The 19086-nt window shown below is 59.9% G+C and overlaps 1 protein-coding gene across 2 annotated transcripts; it reads right to left on the bottom strand.

The window, feature by feature from the left end:
* Positions 1–174: 174 nt before the first annotated feature.
* On the bottom strand, positions 175–16628 carry SAMD14 (sterile alpha motif domain containing 14). Of its 2 annotated transcripts, none has more exons than XM_073883760.1 (10): positions 16124–16628; positions 12695–12749; positions 6391–6557; positions 5623–5911; positions 4780–4867; positions 4607–4681; positions 4341–4500; positions 3038–3157; positions 2798–2953; positions 175–1914 (listed from the first exon to the last, which is right to left on the bottom strand). In XM_073883760.1, the coding sequence occupies exons 2-10, from the start codon at positions 12735–12737 to the stop codon at positions 1759–1761; spliced, it is 1254 nt and encodes a 417-aa protein (XP_073739861.1). In that variant the 5' UTR covers positions 12738–12749; positions 16124–16628; the 3' UTR covers positions 175–1758. The 2 variants fall into 2 exon arrangements, with proteins under 2 accessions (XP_073739861.1, XP_073739862.1); XM_073883761.1 differs by lacking the exon at positions 16124–16628 and adding an exon at positions 13533–13709.
* Positions 16629–19086: the final 2458 nt, after the last annotated feature.

Raw genomic sequence — 19086 nt, 5'->3', positions numbered from 1 at the left:
TGATGCGCTCGGGACACCCAGCCCGGGGCATGACTCAGTGTGTTCCACGAGCACACCACCAGGCAGAGCCATCCCGTCCTGAACACCTGATAGGGCGGCCGCTGGGGACAGACGTTACCCCCCCACACACTCAGGGCCCAGCCTCCCAGTGGGGGCAGACAGAGGTCACTGGCACATCATAAGTGTTTATTGAAATAAATTGAGTACCACCCCCCTTCACATGCAGGTGGGTGCCCCTATAGCTCCTGATAGTTTCAAAGGCCTGGGTGCCTTCCACCCTCCGCACCAGCCCCTCCAACAGGCCCCGATGGTGCCGATGCCCCCATGTCTCAGTTTCCACGGCAGCTCCTCTCCCCGCACGGACAGCAGAGAGGGATAAAGGGCTGAGTCCCAGGGACGGGACCGTGGCCAGAGCAGGGGTGGCCTCGAAGCCACAGCCCCTGAGCAGGAACGAGGGGAGCTGGCATGCACTGGGTCCTGTCCGCCACTCCAGGCAGGTGGAGGTGGAGAGGGACTTCTAAACAGAGGGCCCCCAGCCCCATTGGTCACTGGCCAATCCTCCAAAAGCTGCGGGCCCGCACGGTACCTGAAGGCTCCCTCCTTACAAGGATAGGTGTCATCCCTGGGCTGCTGGGATAGATTCCCACCCCCACCCAGCGGCCTGACCCACCCTTCCTTGGGGCCCACCGAACCAGAGCCTGCACGGTCTGCCGGTTCTGGAACCCACTGAGGCCCTGACAGGGACCAGAGCAGATGGGGGAAGGCTGATGAACCCTTCCAGTAGATTCCAGGGGAACTCCCAGATTTTGCCTCTCTACCTGGCTGGGGTGAGGATTCACCCATTCAGTGCCACCTAGGCATTGGTGGGGGGTGTCCTCTGTCACCACCCCCCCCCCAGCTCCCAAGTTTGCTCTGTCCCCAGAGAGGGCTCAGCTGTCCTCCGAGGGAGCAACAGAAGCGGGCCCTGTGTTAGACAGCAGGTCAAAGACCAGGCCTTGAGTGGGCCCCAGGAGGGGCAGACCTGTATGGATGTCATCTCACCATTGGGACCACAGGACAGGGAAGGGGAAGGCGAAGGACGTTTTCACCGTCCCTCCCTGCTCCGAAAGTCCTGGCAAAGATCGCCTGGGATAACCATGTGGCTCTCTCTGCTCTCCCGCTGAGTGCAGACTGGGAGTCTACCCTGAGTGCAGGTTGCTGCAGCGCCTACCAGCCTCCCTTGGGAGCGGAAGCCAGCTCTCCCAGCACACAGCCCCCTTGGAGAGCTGGAGAGGAGCAACTCTGTCCACCCGCTCCTGCCGAGATGCTTCCTACCTCTCTAAGCCCTAGGACCCGGGCCCCATCTCAGAGCCTCTAGAACGCAGGCAGGCCGGCAGGTGTCCTAGCTCACTGCCGGCCAGCACCGCCGTGGCCTGAGGGTAGAGGGTCAGACTGACCCAGGTGCCTCAGGGTTCCCAGACTTGCTTTGGCCCTGGCCTCTCTGTCCTCTGCCCATAACCTGCCAGCTCCCCTAGGAATTCTGTGCCAAACAAGTCCTTAAAACTGGATTTATTCCTGGGCCTTCTCCTGGGGTCTCCTTTTCTGGGGGATCTGGGTCCAGACAGTGACAGGGTGAGAGAGGGCATGTACCCCCCGAGAGTGTGGGGCCGGGCCAGCCCAAGCTTGGCGCCCAGGCCCCGCCTGCCCACTGAGGCCTGTGCCCACCGAGCCCGGCGGCCACCAGCGCCTGGGTGCCAGTGCCTGCCCCCCCGCCATCCCCTAGCTCTTCTTGGCCTCCTGCTCCCTGCGCCGGAGCTTCTCACGCTGCCGTGCAGCTTTCTCCTGGGCCTTGCGCTCCTTCTCAGCGGCTGCTGCCAGCTCCTTTACCTTCCGCTTCACTAGCGTCCGGTCATGCGAGTTGCTGAGCCCCAGGCTCTGGGGAGGAATTCAAGGGTGAGGGAAAGAGCCCCAGAAGCACTTGGGCCCTGGCCAACCCCAGCCCCCGGTTCTCTGTGCCCCAGGTGTACCCTGCCTGGAGCTCGGCCAGTCCTCCCAGAAATGTGGCTTCCACCTCCCAGACTGGCCCGGGGATCAGAATGCTCAGGGCAAGAATTCTGAATGCGAGCGTTTGGGAAAGATGCTGATGGAGTGTACGAGAACTTTTGCCCCCCTGCCCCCACCCCCGGCAATCCTCGGCTCCCGTTCCTCCACTCAGGAGTTCAGCCTTGGCACGATCCTGCCCAGCCCCCTGAGGCCCACAGATAGGGAATGACTTGCCCAAGGTCACACTGCTAGACAGTGGCTGAGGCCCCTCCCCACTCCACAGACTCCCTGGGAGCCTCTCCTCACCACCTCTTGCCTAAATAATGTATTGGAGGGTGGGGAACAGGCCAGAAACCTCCCAGCACAGAGATTTGAGCACCCCCGCCCCCCCCCAAACCTCCCCTGACTACCAGCAGCCTCTAACACTGAGAATCAGGCAAGGTGATTAAGGAGAGGCCCGGTTTCCTCTGACAGGAAGTAACTCAGAATCAAGAGCCAGGTGATATGATGGTCCTAGTTCAATGTTAACCTGGAGACTTGGGCTGGGGCTTGAAGGTCAAACTGAAGGATGGGGCTCGAGTTTCGAGTCCGACGGGGGACCCATGCTAGAGTGCAAAGATCAGGCTGAGGACCTTGCCCAGAGGTCAGAGGTCAGGGCAGTGGCCTTAGAGGCAATGAAAGATCCGGGGGGGGGGGGGCGGGGGCGTGGGGAATCCCAATCCTGGAAGGTTGCCTTGGGCTCCGGCTGGGTCACGGCTCTGCTCCTCTGACCCACCTTCAGTTTGCTTCCATCCAGCTGCAGGAGCTGGGGCCCATCCACCTGCCGCGCAGCGAACTCGGCGGCATACTGCTCCAGGTTGAGGCTGTGCAGCCACTGGCCCACCTGCTGGCTGGTCCAGTGGTGGACAGTGGGGAGAGGTTCATCCAGGAACTGGGGTGGAGACCAAGGACGGTGAGGGGGAAGACACGGCCCGTGGCCTGCACCCCCGACGCTCAGAGGGCAGGGCTTGCTTACCTCATCCGAAGACTGGGACAGTGTGTGGTAGGGGTAGGAGCATTTGGTCTCCTGCCGGGGCCCACTTGGGATCTTGGGGCTGCTGCTAGGGGGTGTGGAGTCATCACTCAGGGTGGATTCCTAGAGAGGAGGGGTGCGAGCCACTGAGGAGAGAGCTCACCCCCAAGCCAAAGGGAGTCCCCCCAACCCACTGCTCCCACTTGAATGGAGCTGAAGTTGGGAACTGAGCACCAGGAGTTGCTCAGTGCCTCCTGTGCGTAAACCAGGAGCTGGGCAGGCACATAGGACGTGGCGACTCATGGGAGGCAGCAGGATGTTAAGGCTTCTAGGAGGTCGTGGGGCTAGAAGTGAGGCAGAATAGTTAGCAGGGATGGCAGAGGTCTCAGATTAGGTGTCCCCTCCTGCAGGCAGCCGACCAGGATTCCCCGAGGCTAGGTCAGGGGTCCTCCCCTTGTGCCTCCCCATCATAGCCTCTAGCACCCTGGCTTCTAAGTGCCTGGGCAGAGATGATAAGCTCCATGAGGCCCTGGGCTGCCTGTTCACCATGCACGAGGGAAGGAAGAGACGGAGGGAGTCTGTGCAGGGAGTGAGGAAATCAGGAGGTCCCAAGTCAGATGGAACTCTTTCTCCCCTGAATATTCCCAGCTTTCCGATCTCCTCTGCCCCAGCAGCACATAAGGAACGACCACAGAGCCGGCCTGGAGCCTGGCAGCAAACCCACGCGCCAAGTCCCTTCTCTCTGGCCTTCATTCGTTCACCTGGACAACCGGGCTACACGTGCCTGCGCTTTCTGACGGGAAAGCACAAGCAGCACTTGGGGCCTTGTATGGTGTAGAGTGCGGCGTGAGCAGGACACACTTGTGGCTGCTTCTGTCCCCGACTTCTCCCCACTTCCTGAGCACTAGCTAGTTTGCGCCCCCTTCATCCCAGTTCCCTCCAAGCCTCACCCCGCCACACAGGTAGCCCAGCGGCTGATTCAGGATGTGGGGGGCCAGGCAGAAGAGTTAGGGTGCATGGAGGAGGCCTCAGGCTGGGTGGATAACGGGGCGAGGGGGGGACTAGTGTTCAGTGTGTTGAATGTGGTGAATGACTCCATGGAGGAACTACTCAGAATATGAACGAGGGAACAAGCGAACGAATGAACTCAGAGAACGGATGAACGAATGAATCGTTGAATGGCTCCATGGACAGACAAATGGACTCCAGGAGTGCCTGGATCCCAGCCCCAGCCAGGGGGAAGTGCCACCCCCTCATGTCACCTGAGTCTGGGGCCAGTACGGGAGCAGGGAGGCCATGGACTCACCTGAGAAGCTGACTTCTTAGGGCTGAAGCCCTCGTGTTTAGGGGAGCAGGCGGGCGAGGTGGTGCTGCCAGAGGACGCCGAGCCCTTGCCGCTGTCTGTGAACCAGGAAAAGGGCAGGAACGGGGAGCCCCCTGACCTGCCGGACCCCTCCACTGACTCCCTGTGGAGAGAGCACCCAGCACGGGCGTGGGCACCATGGGGAGGGCCGGGCCCCCAGGGGAACTCCGGGCAGAAGCTGTGGCTGAGGCACAGCGCGGATGGCTTACCTGCTGCCCATGGACAAGCGGTTGCTGCCCTTGTCCTTCCGGCTCTTGCTAGTGGATGCTCGGCGTAAGGTGACCCTGTGCGGAGGGCAGGGGGGAGTGGGGCAGTGCTGCCCACTGTGCTACCCTGCACCCCCAAGCTCCAAGCCTTTGCTTCTGGCCCCTTCTCCACTCACCCCAGGTCCAGGAACTTCCGGCGAGTCTTCTTATCCAGGCCGATGGTGGGGCTGGCAGGCTCAGGCGGGCTGGCATCCCGGCTGTCATCTTTTGGGGAAGAGGGGGAAGGAAATAGCCCATTGTGGTGGCTTGCCTGCCTCCTTCCGCTGCCTCTTTTGACTTAGAAGCAGGCAAGTTGGCTCGGGTGCCCTTCACTAGCTGTGTGACTTTGGACAAATCACTCTACCTCTCTGAGCTTCCTTCATCTCAAATATGGGGATAACCCCTGACCCACACGAACACCTGCCTATTTCATGGAATATTTATGGAAGTTTTATGCAAACCATGAAAAAGTAGGGACCGCTACTACTCACTGTTCATTTTATCCTGACTTCTAACCAGCCTTCCAATCTTGGCTCACATGTCACCTCCTCAGAGAAGCCTTACAGGAGGCTCCCCACCAGGTCTTTACCCCCCACTACGTGTCCCCGCACCCCCGACGCAACTGTGCACGTTTCTCACATAGCACTTATTATGACTTGTAACTATACATTTAATTAAGGGATTATTTGATCACTTCTCCCTTAAACTATGAGGAATTATTAGATTGTTTCTCCCCAAAACTGCAAGCCTCGTGACCGCAAAGACTGCCTCTGTTTCCTTACTTGTGAGTCCCAGTGCCCAAGAGTGTCTGGTACATAGTAGGTGCTCAGGAAGTGACGGCGGGAGCCGCAGTGTGTCCCCCGCCCCCTCGCCCCCTCGTGCCCAAGCCGCCTTGCCCCACTTGGTCCAGCCCTCCCCTTCGGGGGCCGCTGCAGTCCCGGCACTCGCCAGCAGGGGGCGCCGCGCCGACGGCCGCGCACCTTCGCTGTGGGGCTCAGCGCGCGGGTGGCGGCGCACGAAGCTGGGCGAGCTGTCCGAGGAGGGCGCGGAGCGCGGCGGCGAGCAGGACGCGGCGGCCAGGCCCTCGTGCGAGGCGGCGTTGTGCAGGGGCCGGTAGCGTGTGAGCGGCGAGGGCGGGGGCTCGTCTTCGTCCAGACTGCGCCGTAACCCCGGAGGCTCCAGGCAGAAAGAGCCCCCGGCCGGGGACCCCGGGCCCGAGTGCAGAGGCGAGCGCAGCCGGTGCAGGGGGCTCCCGCAGCCGTCGGTCACCTGGGGGAGGGGGTGGCCGCTCACTGCCAACCCTCCTCCCCGCTTCCCCGAGAGGCTGGGAGTTGCTTTCACCCGGCAAACTGCGAGGGAGCCCCCCGAGGGAGGAGCCCGGACTCGGGTCCTTGGGGGACCTGGAAGGAAGGGTTGTCCTCATGCCCCTGGGGGTGGCTGGGCAGTGAGAGGTGGGCGCTGGGGGGCCTTCAGCCACGTAGGCTGGGGTTGAATCCCACTTCCCTCACTTCCTAACTGGGTGACCTTGTTACTGAACCGCTCGGAGCCTCAGTTTCCCCACGTGTAAGATGGGAATAATAATGCCTCCCTTAAAGGTTTCACCCAAGCCAGAGTGAATGCAGGTAATCTTTGTTGGCATTACTATGGCAGAAGTCTGGGAGTGTGGTTTCCCTGGAAAAGGGTTTGGGGGGATTGTCCGGGGCGGAGAGGGTGGGTAGGGTATTAGTGATTGGGTGGGTTGCCCCAACCTTGCCTCCGGGCCCGTCGGAGCCTTCACCATCCTCTGCAGAGCTGGCGCTGTCCCGAAGCCTGGAGCGGGAGGGCCGGTGTCTCCGGCCCTTGGCCAGTAGTTGGGCTCGGGCCTTGTGTAAACTGCTGTCCAGTCTGACGGTCTCTGGCACAGCCAAGTCCAGGTCTGTGAACCAGGTGAAGGGGGCAGAGACCAGACACGTGAGGACAGCAGGCCTGTGAGCGCCTCAGGCCTCCCGCACTCACACCCCAGACATCCGGCAGACGTTTCTGAGTGCCCCGCGCTGGGGGTACAGATGAGATGGAGAACGGGGTCCCTCACAGTCTCGGAGGCAGGAAACACAGCAGTGTGGTGGGGTCTCTGACGGGCACGCAGGAGCACAGGACTGTCCTGTTTGGATGGGTCAGGGGAGGAAGCACCACAGCTGGTCTAAGGTCTGGGTGGGAGTTTACAAGAGAGGCGGTTGGTGAGATGGTATATGCAATGCTGGGAAGTAGGGAAGTGCAGGGGGGCGGGGGGGGGGCCCTTCCAGGGCACCTGAAGGGTAGGTCTGTGGAGAGGAGGGCTGGGATGAGACCAGACCAATCATGGTAATAAGAGCTACCGTTTAAGACGCGCCTACTACATGCCAGAATGTTCATACAGCACCTCATCTACTCAAAACAACCCAGGGAGCTGGGGACAGCTATTATGCACATTTTACGCATTTTATAGCTGCGCCAACTAAGGCTCAGAGAGGTTCAGTCCCTTGCCTGCAGCCACCAGCTAGCGGTGGTCCAGGCTGGCTCTGAGCCTGACTAGTGTGGCTCCAGAGACTGGCCGCACTGCGACCCTGGCTTGCTGTGCCATGCCCAGGGCTGCCCTCAGACCCAGCCCTGCTGACGGGAACATAGCAGCGGCATCAAGAAAACCCCAGTCCCCACACGGCCTGCCTCTCCCATCCTGGGGTCAGTGGTGTGGGGCTGGGTTGAAGTGGGATGAAGACATGGAAGAAGAGTAGGCAAACCCAATGGATCGTGCACAAACCCTGCTGCTCCTAGGTTCTCTTCTTACTTGCTCCGGGGAATGAAGTCCCCAAGCTTGGGGTCTCCATACAGAAGAGTCTCTTCCCAGACCTCAGAATGGGTTAAGACCTCTGTTCCCCACGCCCCCCCGCCCCATGATCTCGGGGTTCTGCCATCTCATCCCTCATGCTGGCCCTGCCTTGCCTCTTCCTCTTATTCTTGTCGGCAGATACCCCCTAAGCCACCCACCCCAGTTGCTGGCCTGGCTTCCCTATCACCTATTGGTTCAGCCCTAAGCCCTCCCTGAATTCCAAGCCCGGGCACCTCAGCACCCACCAGGGAACTTGCCGTCTCAAAGGCACCTGGGTCCCCAAAATATCTATCGGGATGAACCCACCACCTTGCTTCAGACCGGCTTCCCCTTTGTTCCTCGGCTCCATGAAAGGCCCCATTGTCCACCCAATGCAGACAGCCCCGAGCTACCGTTCGCCCCCAGCCCCAGGCCCAGCTGGTGGTTCAAGAGTCCCGCCGCCTCCTGGCCCCCTCCCCTTGGATGTGTCACGGGCAGCGTCGGCGTCCGTGTCCAGCTGTGACTGGCTGCTCCCGCAGCTCAGGCCAAGCGCTGGAGTCGCCCTGGACTCTCTTTCCCTCCCACCCCCCCCACTCATCTAGCCACAGTTCCTGTGAGCTCTACCTTCGAAATGTATGCAGACATACTGAGATATTGATGGTGAGGTGGTACGATGTTTTGGATTAGGTTCAAAATAATCCCGGGGAACAGGAGTGGGGAGAGATGGCTGGCTGCCCACGACCCGATGACCATGGAGCGACAGTAGCAGAACGCACGGTGGGATGCATCAGGCCCATCCCTGTACTCCTCACTCCCGGCAGGAACGTTGCTGTTTCTGTGTGTGTGTGTGTGTGTGCGTGTGCGTGTGTGTGCGTGCGTGTGCGCGCGTACTGGCGGGAGAGGAGACAGAGTAGGGGAGGAAGAGAGAAGAGGAGCGGAATGGAGGGGAGGGGAGGGGAGAGGAGAGGGGGACACGCAGCCTCCCTGGTCTAGATCGCCATCACCTCCTGCCTCAATTATTACAAAAGCCTCCCGGCTGGTCTTCCCTTTTCCTCCCTTTCCCACTTACAGTCTATTTTCAACACCGCAGCAGCCAGAGTGATCCTGATAAAACATGTCAGCCCTTGTCACTGCTCTACTCAGAACCCTCTGGGGACTTCCATCTCACACAGAGTAAGTGCCAAGTTCTCCCAGGGGCCTTCCAGACTCAGTCTGTGCTCCCCTTACCTCTCTGAGCTTCTACTTCTCTCCCTCTTGCTCCCTCCTCCCCGGCCGCCTCCTGGCTCTTCCTCACATAAGCCTCCCTGTACCTCAGGGCCTTTGCGCTTCCTCTTCCCATTTCCTGCAAGGTTCTTGCCACAGATCTCTGCAGGGTTCTCTCCTTTGCCTCCTTCAGACCTCTGCTTAAATGCTTTCTATCCCTGAGGACCTTACTGACCACTCAATGTACAGTTCCCCCCAGAACCCCAACCTGGTTTTTCCCTACGTCGTGTGTCATTCTCTGGCATGCTGTATATTTTACTTACTTAATTTATTGTCTCTCCACTCGTTAGAATGTCAGCTCCGTGAGGGCAGACATTCCTCTATTTTGTTCACTGCTCTAACCCAGGGTGGTGTCTGGCACATAGTAGGTGCTTAGTAAATATGATTTTAATGGCCAAAAAACCCCTCACACACAGTTCTGTTGATTTGCCTTCCTCACAGCCCTGGAACGTGGCCTCTCCATGGCCTCTCCTCTCCCTCGGACTGAACTGCCTTACTCAGGTCTTCACCAGGCCCTCCCCCAAGCCCTGCCCGCTAAGCATGGCTCAGCCTCCAGCCATCCTGTGCTCCCTGCCTCCGGGGTCTGCCTCCCTCCCCAATTCCCACAAGCCAGAAGAAACTTTCTAAAGCACATTTCTGACTGCGTCCTATAATGGCAGGGCTGAGGTGGGGGGGTGGGGAGCGGGTCCCAAAGCCAATAACATAAAGTGCATGCTCCTCAGCCCTCCAGTCAGGCTCGGGGTTGGGGGGTCCCAGCTCCCCCTTTCTGTGTTCCCCACATTTCCTCCTCAGCACAGCATGCTCTTGCAAGGACCACGGGTAAGAGCCAGCTGGCCAGGGCTGAGTCCAGTTCTGCCATTTGCCAACTGGGTGACTCTGGAGAAGTTCCTTACATTTATAGGCTGGCTTCCTCATCAGTAAAATGGGGTCATAAGAGGAATATCTTCCTTCCAGGGTTGTGTGAGCGTCAAATAAGGTAACCCAGATAAAGCGCTTCGCCAGAATGCCCGTGGCTATGAGCAGGCATGAGCTGCCGGGGCGCAGGGCGGCATGCGGCACTAAGCTCCTGACCACTCCCGGATCCCGGCCTCCACCTTCCTTTCCTGCCTCTGACCGCGCGCGGCTCTCTCGGCTCCACTGCCCCCCCACCCCCTCGTCTGTCCCCTCAAATCCCTCCTTCCCCAGCCCCACGGGACAGCTGCACCTCTGCAGGCCTGGCACAACATCTGGTCAGAAGCGACCATCCCGTTTGCCAGTCTGCGCACTGCAGAGGGGCGAGCCCTTCGCTGTCCCCTGGGGACCGAGAGAGCCCGGTGCTGGGCCTGGCAGAGAGCAGGGGCTCAGTTGATGTTGATGAAGCCAAGTCACGCTTCAGGGCCAGGGCACAGCCAGGCAGAGATGGCCTCAAGGCACAGAGAAGCGCTGCTGCCCACACTCCATCACATCCATACCCCGCGCCCCTCTGAGGAGCACTCCTCCCCAGGACATGTTCCTCATCATGGGTCATGTGTGCCCCAGGGTCGGCCCCCTGCTTGCCCCCGCCCTGGCACTCAGTCCCCACGAGGGCAGTGACTGTCTCCCTGGGTCCTCACACAGAGCCTGGCACACGGAAGGGGCTCCGTGGTATTTGTGGAGGGGGAGAAAGAGACAGGCAGGGGCTGGGGGCTCTATTTTAGATGAGGCAGCCAGGCTGAGGAGAGAGCCAAGGTTGTAGGAAGAACAAGAAGGAGCTTTCTAAGGGGAAGGGATGGTGTGGGCCAGTGGAGCCTGCAAGGGGAGGGGACTGGCCTGGCCCCAGGGGGCAGGGGAGGGTGGACCCCCACAGGGCCTGTGCAGGTGTCCTGGGGCAGCGATGGGGCCTTGGCGAGGGGAGAGGGCCTGTCAAAGGACTGCTATTTGGGACCCCAGGCTTGACACCACTCCTCTAGCTCCTTCACTGCCCCTGCTTTGTTTCTGGTGTTTCCAGGCCCTGCGGCTGAGCTGAGGGAGGGAGCCCTCCTCCATCCCCGGCTCCCCAACGACACGACACAGCATCTCCAAGCATTATCTGCAAGCAGCAAGGATTGAGGACCGAACCACAGAATAATAATTGCTAATCCTTATTGAGTTCTCACTGTGCTAGGCACCCATTCTAAGTGCTTCACAATTACTAGCTCATTTAAACTCCCCACAACCCTAGGAGGAAGACACTCCAGGAATCCCCAGGGCAGCCTTAATCTGCCCCAGGGCATCTGGCCACTGAAGAGAGTGGCCAGCGTTACAGGCAGTCTGGCTCCCGAGGCTCAGTGTGTAACCATCAAGCCTGCTACACCTCCTCTGAGGCAGAGATGGGGGTGAGTCGTGAGTCCAACCCCTCATTTTACAGGTGGGGAAACTGGGACTCAGAGAGGAAAGGTTTGGCCAGGAGTGGAGAGGGAGTTAAGGACAGCATCCAGGCCTCCTGGCTCCCGGACTGGTGGTCTCGCTGTCCTGGGCGGCGGGGCAGGGAGCTGTGGAACACCCCCTCTACCTCCAGCCCTCACCGGGTGCCCAGCCCCCCAAAGCCAGGGAGAAGGGCCCTTCTCCTGACTCTGGGCCACATCAGGACTTCGGGGCGGCTTACCTTGGAGGGTGTAGGCAGCAAAGGAAGTCCTAGGGAGCTGAGGTATTTTCGAGGCAAGGTGGGACTGGCCTCCCCTCTGGCCCCTGCTCTACTTGGCTCCCTGGCCTCCCTCCATCTCTGTGCAGGTCTGTCTCTCTGTCTTTCTCTCCCCAGCCCTGGGCAGTGGGGAGTCATGAATATTTCATTGCCTTTCACATCAGGAAGCAGGCAAGGCGGCCAGCTACCTCCAGCTACCTCAGCAGGTCCGGGAGAAGGAACACAGGAAGAGTTGGGGTTGGGGGGTGGGAATGGCGGCCCAGAAGCCTAGGACAGGGGGAGCTCACTTCTGTCAGGCCAGGCCCGGGTGCAGATGGTGGGACCCTAGAGTCTGAGGCCCAAAGGCGGCTGGAGGCTGGAGGAGTCCTGGAGGCAAACCCTCCATTCCATGGGCCGCAGGGAGGCTGGGAAAACAGCATTCCCAGGAGCCGGGAGGCAGCACTTCCTGGCTTTGCCAGGGCATACGGCTGCACAGGGGAGAAGGGGGTGAGCTGGGGAGAGGGAGGAGGGGAGGGGAGGGGAGGGAAGGGAGAGACAAGGAGAAGCCAGGAGCCCCTTGAGGCTGCGCACATCAACATGAGAGTCTGCGCACATGCTACAGGCTTCGGGCAACAGCTTCTGTCTCCACCTCTCCCTCCATGTTCCTCATGACCCTCCCTGTCCCTTGCTCCCTGACTCCTCCACCAAATCCAGCTGGGAACCAGCCTTTCCACCCCACTGCATGCTGGGAGCTCTGCCCTGCCAGGGTGGGCTTTTCCCCACACCACCCAACAGCAAGACCGCAGGGGGTACATGATGGCGCAGGCAGGCGTGTGCATGCCCCCCGGTGTGTACGGAGCTGGGGTGGGCCTGCGGGCACTGAGGCTCTGTGTTCTGTGCATTTGATTTCCACGCATACCCTGCAGGCTGAGGGCCGTTACCATGTGATGTGGAGGCCATGGCTGTCACCTGGGCGGGGATTCAGGTGTACAGCCGCCCAGTCCGGACTTCTAGTCCCAGCTCTGCCACTGACCTGCCACCTGATCTTTAAAGCAAGTCACTCCGGCACTCTGTGCTCTCGGTTCCTTGTCTGTACAATGGGCACATCTCTTGGCCTTATTGTGGGGCATAAGTGACATTGTGAGATGGGGGTGTCAGCCTAGTGAGACAGCACTTTCTAAATGGAGACCGTGATTGTTGTGGTTGTCATCGGCATAGAGTGTCATGACAGAGACTCAGGCTGCCAGGCCACAATCCACACACACACAAAGACACATACTGGAGTCCCAGGGGAATCCCCCCCCCAGTGCCTGTGGCTTTGGCTAGAGTTAGAGCAAACAGAACTTACCAAAAACCTCATCCGCAGGTTCTCGTAGCTTTGAAGAAGCCATGACTCAAGAGAGCTGAGGAGAATGGGGGGGGGGGGGGGGAGAGAGAGAGAGAGAGAGAGAGAGAGAGATTATGGGTAAGAGGTTCAGGTTGGTGGAGGGAAACAAGGGAGCTACCCCTGGCTGCCTGCTCCTGGCCTTCTGGTCCCTCACCTTCCCTTAGAACTCTTCCTCCAGCCCCTTGGAAAAGAAATTGTCTGCACCATACTCCAGACGGTAGGAGTTGGGGCAGGAGGCAGAAGTAAAAGAGTAGGGGCAGAAGCAAATCCCGGGTGTAGACACAGGCTGAGTCCTGGGATTTTGGTCCAAGCTGATTTGCTGTGTGCATTCACATGGCTCACTGAACTCCCCGCCCCCTGACTTCAATGTCTGGGGCCTCTCCATCATCAGCATTCCCTCAAAATGTTTGATGATCATAAATTGTCCAACAGCAACCCTGGGAGAAATCGTGGGAGATTATTAAATCCAATCCTCTCATTTTCCAAATAAAGAAACAGAGGGGAGAATGACTGGCTTAAGGTCACATAACCAGCCAATGGCAAAATCAGGAGCAGAATCCAGGTCCTTGCATCCATCCATCCATCCAAACATCCATCCATCCATCCATCCAACCATCTATCCATCCACCTACCCACCTATTTAGCCATCCATCCACTTGCCCATCCATCCAACCAACCATCCATCCATCCATCCATCCTCCCATCTCTGCATCCATCAGTTCATACTATCCACCCACCCGTCTTCCCATCCATCACCCGGGCCTGCCTGCCCTCCACCCCCCATCACTGGTGTGCTCACCACCTGCCTTCCCGAACATGAGCTGTTCAGGAAGCTGGCACCATCAGCAAGGCCCCTGTTCTTGACAAACTCGCAGTTCTCACAGTTCCAGACAGACTCACAGATGCAGGGTATGAGGAGTACCCACGGCACAACAGTGGACAGCCAAATCTGTGATGCAAGTATGTTCCGGCAGGAAGTGTGATGGGTAGGGGTTTGGTTTGGTTTTGCTTTTTGCTGGGAAGAAGGGAGGCAGGTGGGGAAGCGGGACGTACGCAGCTGAACCAGTTTGGGCAGGCTTCCTAGCAGATGCAGGATGGCAGTGGCCCTAAGCCAAAGCCTGGGGGTTAGAGGGGAAGGGGAATACTGGCCAAGGAGACGGGGGAAAGCTCAGCAGCAGAGGCACACAGCACGGCTGGGACATGATCTCCAATGACTGCTAACACTCAGGTGCCCATGAGCAGGGCAGGGCGCTGGGCTGGACATGCATTTGACAGGCATGGGAAGGCTGGGCCTCATGCTTGCTGGAGTCTTTTCCAACATTCCTCTCCTGATATTACATACACATCATCTCACGGTTGAGCTGTATGGGCTTGAGATCCTTAGCATCCCCACTTTACAGATGGGAAAACTGAGGTGCAGGAGATAAGAGGCGGAATTCAGCCTCCACCTGTCTCCTGCCCTCCAGTGCTATCCTGGGGGATGATCTGCAGTTTTGGAGGGTACGCATGAGGAGAGGATCCTGCGGGGAGAAGGGAGAAAAGTACAGGAAGGGGGGCTGGCCATACTGTCTAGGACTGGGAGAAGCTTCTAAACCATCTCCACCCCAAGCTCCATGGATGCTTGGGGCCAGAAGCAGGAAATGAGGTATGAGAAGGGGCCAGGGGACGTGGGCCCTCCAAGAACTCTCTTGCCATTCTTGAACTCTGGGTGCTAGGAGCAAAGAAATTCTAGAACCTCTCTTCCTGCCTGAAGGACCATCTTGGAAGGGAGGCTGCCCCAGAGAATGAGTGAAATTCCCTCATTCAATCACAAAGCCTCATCTGACCAGGACCTGGCTGCCCCCTCCTCCAGAATTTTGGCCTAGACAACCGTCTTCCTCCCATTTGTCCACACAATTTCTAAATTCACCCTTCCCCAACCACTGGGAAATAGGGATTTTTCATACTTCACTGATTCCCTAAATGGGTCCTATCTCCCCTGCATCAGATGGGAGCTCCCTGAGGAGAAGGGAGCGTATTCCCCCATCAGATTAGGGGCTCCCTGAAGATAAGAAGGGCCTCTCCCAACAGAATGGAGGCTCCCTGAGGTCAGTAGTGGTGCCTCCTCTCTTAGATTAGCTGAGAATGGAGATCCCATGTGTTCTTTATTCAAAGTCCCAGTCCAGGGTGAAGACCCCCTTGTGGATAGAATCCACTTTCAGGTATCCTCTGAGGTAGGCTGGGCCTTCCAGCTCACACCTGTGCCTAATGCATCCTGATTCAGCATAAATGGCTTTTTTCCCTCCCTCAACCACTAACTCCCTGGGGTGTGTATGGGGGGGGCCATCCTACACTGTTCCATGGGCAACTCTGGGAAGCAGGCCATCCAAGAGGTCACCGGGCCCCTCTCACCAAAACTGAGCTTTGGAAACCACCCCCCCCCCCCCCCCCCACACTCATGGGCACACATTTAACCAGGAACTGCCCCAAGGTGGAAAAGAACCTGTCCCTCTGGACACAGTCTGGGCACCGGTGCTACCAGGCCACTCCTTCCTCCCAAAGCTTCCAATTCCCAGAGGAGTAGCACCTATGACCTTTGACTCTTCTCTGGGAGGAAGGGAGGCTTCCTGAGAGCCAGGCAAGGAGAAAGAGAAAGGGTGCACAAGCCCCAGAGGGGAGTGGGAAGAAGGAACAGGGACAGACAGGTTGGTGGAGACTGTCCACAGACTTACAGAGAGAGGGAAGAAAGAGCAGGAAAGAGATGAGTGGGGCGGGGGAAGCGGTGCTGGAGGCCGGGCTCCCTCGGGCCGGGCCGGCCGGGAGTGAGGCCCCAGGGAGGGCTGCGAGGAGAGAGCCAAGGGGCGGCTGTAGGGAGAGGGGCGGGCCCGGCGGGGCAGGCAAGAGGAAAGGGGCCAGGGAAGAGGAGAAAGAGACCAAGAAAGAAGTGCAACTGGGAAAGACCGGGAAGGAAAGGCCGGAGGGGAGGCTGGGGGCAGGGGGGCAGTAGGGAGCTGGAAAAAGCGGGGCCCCCTCCCCTAGGCCCGGGATGCGGCGACGGGCGAGTGGGACCGCGCTCCCAGCGCCGCGGAGGCCGGGGCACCCACCGCACTCCCAGCCCGGGCCGGGCGGCTAGTTTCTCTCCGGTCCAGCCGTCCAACTCCGCGCCGGGCAGGAAGGAGTTAAGCCCTCTCCCCCTCCCCCCACACCAGGTTTTCAAAATTAATTTCTCCAGGAGGGAGAGGATTAGGGACACAAATCCTATCTCCGCCCCCTCCCCCGGCAGCCCAGCACCCCAGCTCCGCGCGCCCCCCCAGGGATGGGGAAGAAAGGCCCTATTCGACCCCACTCAGGGTCCCGCCGCGAGCCCCGGTGACCCCGGCTCTGCTTCCCCGCCCGCGTCGGGGTCCTCACCTCCAGCATCAATCATCTTCAGCGTCCGGCGCCGCGGGAGCCCCTCAGGCCCATGGTGCTCGGGGTGCGGGCCAGGCGGGGAGGGGCGGGGGGCCGTCACCCCGGCCGCGGGGGGCTGCGGGCGGGCTCGAGCTGCTCCATCCCGGGAGAGGGGAGGGCGCGGGCGCCGAGGGTCCGGGAGCCGGAGGGGATGTGGGGGAGGAGCGGGAGAGAAGGAGAGGGTTTGCGGGGAGCGGGAGGCGCGGGCGGGGCTGGACCAGAGCCCTGACGGGAGGATGCTCCGTGCGCGCGCGCGTGTACGCGTGTGTGCGCGCGTGTGTGTGCGCGTGTTTGTGTGTGTGCGTGTGAGCGAGGGAGGAGGGAGGGAGAGAGGGAGAGAGGGAGGGAACCACCTCCCCGCCCGCCCCGCCGCCCGCCGGGCCCCGCCGGACGCAGGCTCCCCGCCGGGCAGGCCGACACGCGTCGCGTCGCGTCCGCTGGGGTCTGCGGGGGTCTCCCGGGAAGGGGCGGTGCGGGGGGCGCGTGGCGGGGAGGCCGGCGCCGGGAGACAAAGAGCGGGAGGGAGGGAGGGAGAGAGAGGGGGCGGAGGCGGCAGGAGGGGAGGGAGGAGGCGGCCCCGCGCGGCGGCCGGGCGAGGGGATTCCGAGTTGCGGCTACTACTCTGGCCGCGGAAGTCCGGGGGGTGGGAGCTGCCCCGCCTCTGGACCCACCGGGCTTCCGCCTCATCTGCGAGGTCTGTCTGGGCTCCCGATTCATCCCGTCTTTGGACTTCCATCGAGCAATCGTGTGCGCCAAGGCCTGAGGGCACCGCGGGGAACGGAACCGCCCGGGCCGAGGCGTCGGGGGCTCGCGGCGTTGTCGGGGCGGGGGAGGGGGTGGGGAACAGGGCAGTAGGGAGGCCCTCACCAGCCCGGGTGCCCGGAGCCCCGGTTCACAGAGGACGCTTCGGCGGCGCCGAGACAGCGCACCGGAGGACGCCGGAGCGGCCTGGGGGTGGGTGAGGGTGGAGGTGACCCGGGAGCCTTCCAGGTGGAGGTGCTGTGTTGGCTACCCCCGCAGGCCAGGGCTGGGTAGAAGTGTTAGTGGGGCTTGGGGGGGAGGGTGGAGGGCGAGAGAGGAAGAGGAGTGGGGCTGCGAAGGTGCAGGGGTGGAGGGAGGGCTTGCAGTTTGCCCTGGGAGCCCGAGGGGAAAGTAACAGAGGAGTGAGGGGCTCAGAGTTGCTTTTTAGGGAGAACTCTTTGGCTCCTCTGTGGAGAGTGGATTGGCGAGGGCAGCCTGAGGCAGGGGTGAGGCTAATGAGTGATGAGGGCAGTGGGCATGAAGATCACAGATCAAGCTGAGCACTATTCAGGATACAGAATGGAAGAAATTGACCAGATTTGGGGACTGCTGGCCACTGAGGGAGAAGGAGGCCTTGGCTTGAGGCTGGAGTCCTGGAGGGAGGGGGGCGGGGATGAGATCACCCTGGGAGTGGTGAGCTGGAGGTTGTGGCAGGCCAGCCCGGGGAGACAGTGTACTAATCAACCAAGAGCTACCGTACAGTGATGGCACAGGGTCCAGGCATTGTACCAAGTAAGCCCTTTCCCGATTGTCAATGTCCCTCTCACAATAAACCTAGTTGTTTCTATTACCCCCATTTTAAGAGGGGAAAACAAGAGACTTCAAAGAATGAAAGTGGTTTGTTCAAGAGCAAACGGTCAGGTTGGATGGAGGGGTCCAGAGCTCAGCGGGGAGGTGGGCAGCCTGTGGGGAAAGAGTTCCCCAAGGGCTGGCTAGAGTCTCTGTTGTCACAGAGGCTGTGGGAGGGAGCATGTTGAGCCAGGATGGTCTTGGGGCTGTGGGTGAATACTGAATTAATAAGCTTTGAGGGCTGAAGGTATCCTAAGAAATCTGTGGGAGTCTGGGGATCTCTGTGTGTCTTCAGAATCTGCTGGCAGCCATGTGCTGGCCAGATTGTGGAGATCCGGGGAGGTGGTGGGGACTCTGGGTGACATCCTACAGGGCTAAGTCTGGGGTCTTGAAAGAGGACATGGTTTTCCTGCATCTGGTGAGATCTGATGGGGAGGGTTGGTTATATAGGCCCTGTAGGGAATAGGGAAATCATGGGTATGTAACATCAGTGCTGGGGGGCAGGGACAGGTTCTGTGGGAGGGTGCCTTCTAGGCTATAGGACCTGGGAGGACCCCCTGTTCTTAGTGATGCCTAATCTCTGGGAGTTCAGAAAATGCCCTTCATTTGATTTCCCTCTCCTATGGCAAGTGTTGGGATTGTGGCAAACCTGCTCAAGCTCCTAAGAACGGAGCAGGTGACGGGGCAGGGCTGAGGTGACAAGCCTCACATGGGCCTACCCCTGGCCACTTGACATAGCCCCAAACGTGGACATAGCTCATGGTCATATCACATCTTAGGCCTGAGAAATTCAAAGGAAAGCCACACATAACACCCCCCCCCCCGCCCCCGCCATACAACATACTCAGGCTTAGACACTGGGAACCACCTAGCCAACCTTTTGGAATATACAACGTGCAGGCCCCTCACATAATACACAAAACAGATGGGTGGGGGGGGGGGACAGGACCTCACCCTGGAAACAGCTCCAGTCAAGCCACCCAGGTTGGTCGGGCCACTTCACTTGGAATTTCTTGGCTAGGTTTCCCAAGCAGGGCCCCAGTGACCTCTGTCTCTGGAGCCATGACCTGTGGCCTTGTGGCTTGGTGGTCTCTGATCTTGGGATTCAGCCACCTGGATCTTTCTTCCCAGAAGCATCCCAAGGTGGATCCACCCAGGGAAGATGCCTTGGGAGGCACGGTCACTATCCCCAGGTTTCCAGACGCCCCCCCAAGTGGGCGGCAGGCTGGATGGGTGCTCTATGGCCCTGCAGTGTAGAACTTGGATTTTTGAGAGGAAGGGGTTGGAAGCCTGAATTTGGCTTGACATGAGACTTGTGTGACAAAACCATCCTC

Source organism: Callorhinus ursinus, unplaced genomic scaffold, assembly GCF_003265705.2.
Source record: "Callorhinus ursinus isolate GAN/ISIS: 27379988/994484 unplaced genomic scaffold, GSC_fseal_2.0 scaffold52, whole genome shotgun sequence".
Lineage (NCBI taxonomy): Eukaryota > Metazoa > Chordata > Mammalia > Carnivora > Otariidae > Callorhinus > Callorhinus ursinus.
Note: the sequence above shows the minus strand (reverse complement) of the source record. Positions and strands in the feature narration are given on the sequence as shown.